This window comes from Lupinus angustifolius, chromosome LG15 (assembly GCF_001865875.1).
Source record: "Lupinus angustifolius cultivar Tanjil chromosome LG15, LupAngTanjil_v1.0, whole genome shotgun sequence".
Taxonomy (NCBI): Eukaryota; Viridiplantae; Streptophyta; class Magnoliopsida; order Fabales; family Fabaceae; genus Lupinus; species Lupinus angustifolius.
Window position 1 is genome coordinate 8,100,772 of NC_032023.1, and position 7,358 is coordinate 8,108,129.

General features: G+C 33.5%; 1 protein-coding gene across 1 annotated transcript; it reads right to left on the bottom strand.

The window, feature by feature from the left end:
- On the bottom strand, window positions 5,229-6,494 carry LOC109328642. Its single transcript, XM_019562204.1, has one exon. The coding sequence runs from the start codon at window positions 6,337-6,339 to the stop codon at window positions 5,377-5,379; it is 963 nt and encodes a 320-aa protein (XP_019417749.1). The 5' UTR covers window positions 6,340-6,494; the 3' UTR covers window positions 5,229-5,376.

A 7,358-nucleotide genomic window follows, 5' to 3' on the forward strand; every position in this document is an offset into this window, starting at 1 on the left:
GTGAACTTGTTATTAGCAATGTTCCAGTATATTTCCCAGTGAAAAATGTCTCATCCACTTGTAGGATTGGTTTACAATATGCAAACCCTTCAACACATGATTTGAAAGCCCAAAATATTCTATCCAAAATGATTCGACTTGGGTCTTCCATGCCATCTACAATTTGGTGACGTGCTTCATATTTTACAATTGTGCAGGGACAAAAAAATTGTAGAGCATTCATCCAACGTGGTAAATCATTGTATGATCCTTCCCAATCACCATAAATTTTGGCCAACGCCATTTGTTTTGCAGTCCACGCCTTTCTATATGTGACTATATAACCAAAGTGACTAACAACCTCCTTCACTAGTGCCTTAACTAGTATACTCGAATTTGCATATACCAAATTAACAACAAGGTCTAAAATGAATGACGAATTTAATTTACTATGATCTTGGGAAACTAACATAGATACACAAGTGTGTTCCACTAACTTTTCTAATCTCCCAATAATCGCGCTTAACGTTATAAGAAGCGCGAATTCGCCACTGATATCCTGTACCAAAATGTTTACATTTGCCAACGTATTTGTCCGGTCTAGACTCTACAACAATATAGTCGAACAAATTTTTTATATGAAATTCTCTAATTGCATTTATGGTGGCTTCTTTAGATTCAAATTGCATACCAATAAACAAATCATTATCAATAATATCCGTTAACTAGTGGTATATCCAAAATCACGACCAGCTTCAGAATTTGTGTTCAAGAAAAATGATGATGGAGTAGTATATGTCATACTACGAGATGAACCATCATCAAACTGAACCTCCTCCTCATCACTACACATTTCAATCTCTTCTTCATCGCTAAAATCGCTGACAATATCTCTCACAATGGCCATATACATTTAACAATTAATAAGATTAAAACATATAAACATATAAGAATGAAAGAAAATGTAGTAACTAAATGATATACTAACCTCTACAAAGAAAGTTACAATTGGTGACTAAACACTCACTTCAAAGAAATTTTAGTCTCTTACAGAATGGAGTAATGTTTGTGTAAAAATAATGTAGTTAGGTGTATATATAGGGTTTGGGCTCACGGGTTTGGGAAAAGTACAAATCAAAAAACTCCCCCCCCCCCTTGCCGATTTAGGGGGGAGGAGGAAAAAAAATATAAATCCCCCCTTGCCAATTTAGGGGGGAGAGAGGGGAAAAAATATAATTAACTAAAACTCCCCCTATTGCCGATTTTGGGAGGAGTCGGAAAAAAATATTTGAAATCGGCATTTCCATTGCCGATTTCAGAAAATTTACACTATGTTTGTAATTTTCCTAAAAGGTGCACCAAGACCGTAATTTTTCAGTCAAGGTGCACCATATGGGTGAATTTGCTCCATTGAACCACACCTAGGTCATCAACAACAATACTTGTATATTAAACATACAATTCCGAAACTAATAAAATAGCTGATTAAGTAATCATATCTTTTAAAATTATAGAATTGATGTATAGGAGAAAATGATTATATTGATAGTGTTGTTGTGAACATGATGTTATACGATAAAAAAGATACATCTATTTATACTAATAATAGACTCTTAATTAAATAAGGAAAGAAATCTTAAAAGAAGGATACTCTAAATAAATCAAATATAATTATCATAATATAAAATATTTTCTATGTGTCTAAGTATCATTTAGAATATAATTTTAAGATATTCTGAAATACTTTTATGTATTTTTATACTCTCCATCAAGATAAAGTTTGCTAAGCTTTAAGCTTGCTATAAATAACCATGTTAAGAAGGAAAATAACAAAAAAAATTATATGAGCTCCACAAAACATGACTTCAAGTTCAGTACATGTTGGCGAATTCTACAATGAAGATGGTGGAACGATAGCTAATATAAAGAGAATGTAAGGTACTTGAAACAAATATTCTAAACCATTAATAATAAATGTAATCTTTAAATGTCATAAAGCAATAAATTTTAACCATTCAGGATAAAAACTATCTCCAAACCTAACAATGATGGACAAAAATAAACAATGCTTAACAATTCATGACAAAAATTATCTCCAAGCTTAACCACCATGGACGAAAGCAAAATAACAAGGTTGATTATCGCACAACAGATAACACCAAACAACAAGGGTCAATTTGAGGACTGGTCTTCAATAAGGAGGAACTAGAGAGCACCACCAACCACAATCCAACATAATTTAACCAGCATCCAAGAGTACATCAAGGGCGCCTAGAGAGGAACCTTAATCAAATCAAGAACAATCAACACATTTGATGGAGATGATAACCGCAAATCCAAGTAAAATGGTGCAAATTGAAGCTTTAACATAATCATGCACTAGTATTCTAGCAAGAACAAATCCAGAAAAAGGAGATAAAACAACATTAAAGAGGAAGATTTATACAAAAGATATAATATTAACCCTTATTTATACTAATAATAAACTCCTAATAAAATAAAGAAACAAATCCAAATGGATAAAATGAGGTAATGTCAAACCTAAAAAATCTTCCAAGATACTATAAATAAATCTAACATATAATCATCATAATATGAAATATCTTCTCTATATCTAATTATTACCTAGACATTATCTATAATATAATTTAAGATATTCTAAGATACTTTATATATTGCTTAACTAACATTGAAGTGAACAAAAAGATACATCTTGCTGATCTCAACACAAGTTACAAAAAAGAGGGCATCCATGATATCAAATGCAGACCAAGCTATAAAAAGTTATAAGCCACAAATCAAGATCAATGGTTTTGACCAGTGGCCATAGGGAAGTAAGGACTAAGGTGGAGAGAGAGGAGAATTGGAGGAAATTCTATTACTTAATCTTGGGGTTCTGTCACATTACCAACTGCCACTTTAGGTAGGAGAAGAACGTGGGAAGTGGGAACTGTTGATAAAAAGTGAGGTATGGGGAGAATAGAGGCAGGATGGAAGTGAATAGCACAAGGGTGAGAGAGCCAAACCTCTCAAATTGCATGAAAATTTGTATTTTCTTCTTAGCAGATTTATAGTAAATAATACAGTGACTTTTGACCATTCTGCTCTAGCTTCATATAAAACTATTAAACTAGGTAGTCAATAACGGATAACTAATTTATACTATAGTGGGTAGTGTGATGGCCGCTATTGGGACAATTAGGGAAACAATATAGGTAATTTATACCGTACACATATCAAAATGCACAAAATGAAGACATATGGTAATTATTAATCAAAATTCATTGTTACTAACATTCAAATCCAATATAACTCATAAGTTTAAGTAATAAGATTAGGTCAAAGCCTAGTATTAAAAATATGAATAGAAGGAGAAATATGTAAATCTAGTTAGAAATTTCATAGTTGTAACACATTTACTAAAATATGCATAAGCCGTTAGTTTGTTAGGCTTTTTATAATAGTTTGTTAGTTAGGCTATAAATAAGAAACTAGCCTCTTGGAGGAAGAGAAGTTACTTGGAAAGTAAATTCTGATTGTAGAATTAGAGGAAATGTTGTGGGACCTTTTGGGGAAAGGTCGTGGGACCTTTTATACATCTTAATTCTTGTTCTTCTTTTTCATTCTTTCTAACAATATTCTTGTTCTTCTTTTTCATTCTTTCTAACAATATTCTTGTTCTTCTTTTTCATTCTTTCTAACAATATTCTTGTTCTTCTTTTTCATTCTTTCTAACAATATTCTTGTTCTTCATCCCAACCAAGAATCACATTGATTCTTTGTTTAGGGTATTGTTTTCCATTAATTCCTTTCTTTCTTCTTATCTTATCATTAAGCATCTGAGGCTTAAAAGTAAGCAAGTAGAGAGTGTTTCAATGAACGGTGAAGAAAAATGTGAACAGAGGAGAAGAGTTCCTCTATTACACAAAAGAACCCAGAACATGCAAGGATTTAAAATATATTTAGAATAGAATATGTATTAAGGTGTGGTATAGTTAGACACGTATTTAGTGAGTCACAAGGTTTTTCTTAAGACAACTCTATTGGACCTGTACATAAGACAAAAGGGGCACCACATACTCTGACGCTAAAACAAAATGCACCACATAGAAATCCTTATGCCCCAATATAACATCTAAAAAATGGGTACATTTATGAAAATTTACCCCAACCTCCTTGTCGTGGATAATTCCCTCCACATAAGCAGCAGTTCCAGTCCCAAATGCAGGCCTTGGTCCCTTGGACACTTCTTACTCACTAGCCGTGATAAACAAACTGAAGAAGACACTATTTGTGAGTTGGTTATTGGAGAGCAATAAAGGGAAGGGAAAAGCTTCGGATTAATAAGATACACTTGTGAGATGGTTTTCAAGCCTTCCTCTTCCGTTCCTTCCTCTTTAAAAACCAACTCGCAAACATATCTTTACTAAGTTGTCCAAGCAGTTTTTTACATTTCAGTGTTGCACCAATATTAAAATGGACTAAAGACATTGAAGGGATGTACTTGAAAATGGGTCAATGCCTGTATCACAGCTCAAAATCGACATCAGAAGTGAAGAAAGAGAGATCGGAAACCAGTAATCAACTCTTTTATCCAAACTACAACTGCATTATCACCGCACCCACCATGTTACCTGCTAGAGCTGCCTTTTAACTAAAGTCAAAGATAGCATGAGATTTGATAGTCTTTGCTTCAAAGGATGAACTCTGAATACCCAACTTGCATGCTTGATGCCTCTTTCACACTAAGGAGATCACTAAAGTAATTAAATTACAAAACATGACACTGGAACAAAAATATTGACTAAAAATATGTCCTTGATGTAACCAATCCTACAATCAATTGAACCTGGCTCTATGTGTACAGGAAATTGGCTGGCAGATACAGTACTATTATTCTAAAAAAGTCAAAATATAAATTTAATCAAGGTTTTAAATTGCCGCTGCGGTATTGCAGTTTTCGTAGGCTCACAACTACAACTGTGGCTGCTGCATTTTCTTACAGTTATTTGCAACTGCAATGAAGGCTACATAACTGCCATTGCAACCACAATTTAGAGTCATGAATTCAATCTCAATCATCATATAAAAGAAATGCACTGACAATCATTTTCAATTCGAATTTATTGATAATTGTTTGGTTGATAACCATAAGTGAACTGCAACCACAATATAAAAAAAGTAATTTTTAATTAGAAACAATAATGAGAGAAACACTACTAGGCTACGGTTAAACAAGGATTGGCACTAACACCATACAACATCAAATTTCAACATACAATCTATCATTAGCCTTTTCCCATTGTTTTACACTATTCCGATATTCCATCCATTACATAATAAAGAAGTTCAACTTACAAATCGAACCCATGTCTCTACGGGCAGATACTTTCTAAATCATACATCCAAATTTTCCATCTGAATGCTGCTCTTGAGAGGCACATATTCTCCAAGGTATCCACCAAGATGATCATGTAAAGCACTCTTATCAATTCCTTGATGATGGTAACTCTTGCATACATAGTAGAACACACTCTGCACCAACAACCCCACTAGATTCACAATCACCAACACACCCACTAAGAACCCACCAACCACAATCCTAGCAAAAACTCCATAGCTATCTCCACCATGAACCACCATCCCACTGAAAAACCCTCCAATAACCCCACAAATAACCAAATAACCACACACCAAGATAGCAGCATACTTGGCCCGACCCTTCAACAAATCATAGCTCTTCTTCATAGCAGCATATCCATAAACAGGTTCCAACACAGACACCACACTAGCCAAGTGCCACAAAGCAGTGATATAAACATGAACAACAAGAAACAAGAGGAGAATGACAACAATTGAAAAGAAAAACAAGGAGGAGTTGTCAGTATCAATTGCTACAATGAGAAGGACGAGAGAAAGCACAAAGATAAAGTTGTAAGCAAACATCAAAAGGGTGACATAGAGAAAAGTTATGAACAAGCGTTTGAAAACTCTTGGAATGGCAGAGATTGTGGAAGAAAAGGAAACAGCTTTGGAGGTATAAAGTGATGCCACAGTGAAAACAACAGCTGCTGTGGACAAGAGAGAAAATGCAAAGAGGAAAATGAGGTAACAAAACTGGAACACAAGGAGGATGGTCCATTCATGAGAGGTTTGAGAAGGGTCTGCATAAGGTGAATCAAGTTGTGCCAAAAGAGGGTGTGTGAAAAGAGAGTGTGCCAATATTGCAAATGATAGAGGGAAAATGAGGGTAAGGGTGATGAGATAAAAGGTCTTTGGGGACCTTTTTGGGATTGAGATTGATTCTCTTAGGATGTCTTGAATTGCTAAGAATTGAAGCTCTTCTGGGGCAAGATCCATTTTTTCTTCTTTATTTTGCTTCTTATTATTATCTGGTTTGGGTTAGAGAGAGATGAGAAAAGAATCCAAATTTTGCTTCAGGTTGTGGATTTGATGTGTTCTTTCTTTCTAAGCTTTTCTTTTCCAGATGGGGTAGATTTAGTTATCAGCAGACACGTTTTTGCCTTTCTGGTGTTAAACAATTAGATGCGATTGTTGACCATTCCACCACTCACATTTTGTTGTTTATATTTAGATATGACTTAATTACTTAATTAATTAATACTTGCTCTAGGATTTGTTTTAATTATTTATGCATTGCAATATCCTTTTTTTAATGGATTTTTTCCTATGCATTTATTACGGTGTCTTTTGTTTGAGTAATCTCCACAAATAGCTTGAGGACAGTTGATATGCCTTCCCACTTTCTTTTGTTTTTTTAAATTGTCATTTTTATGTGTGTTTGGATCATTTGGAAAATGCATTATTTTAATAATCACTTATATTTACAATAGATAAAGTATAATGAAAAACTTAAATTTATATTTGAATCTATTATCTTCTACTATCTTAATAAGAATGTAATGGACTAATGATATTACTATAATAAACACCTTCAAATCCTGACACTTGGATTACTAGTGGGTATAATTGAAATACTAGTTTTAAATTAATAAAAAAAAGTTTTTCCGTTACTGTATTTCCTGAAATCTACATAAATGTTTTTTACTGTCTTCAATATTGCTAGGGCAATTATGTCATTGCAACTTACGGTTAAATAATTTGTTAATTGTTGTGGCAATGTCATTATTACTTTCACATGTTATTACTAAATTGTGTTTAGGCATTTTGTTGTACAATGACTACATATCGGGGATAATAGTGTCATTGAACATTGCCTACCATTTGGTTTTTCTAATTTTTAAAAAATGAGATTCTACAATTACCAAACTGGGCATATTCTATACAATATGATTGATTTGAATTCGGGTTATAATTGTATTTTCGACACCCACTTTAGATGCATGTCCCTCACGTGA

Coding starts and splice junctions, on each gene's coding strand:
- LOC109328642 (XM_019562204.1), bottom strand. CDS start 6,339: ATGGATCTTGCCCCAGAAGAGCTTCAATTCTTAGCAATTCAAGACATC.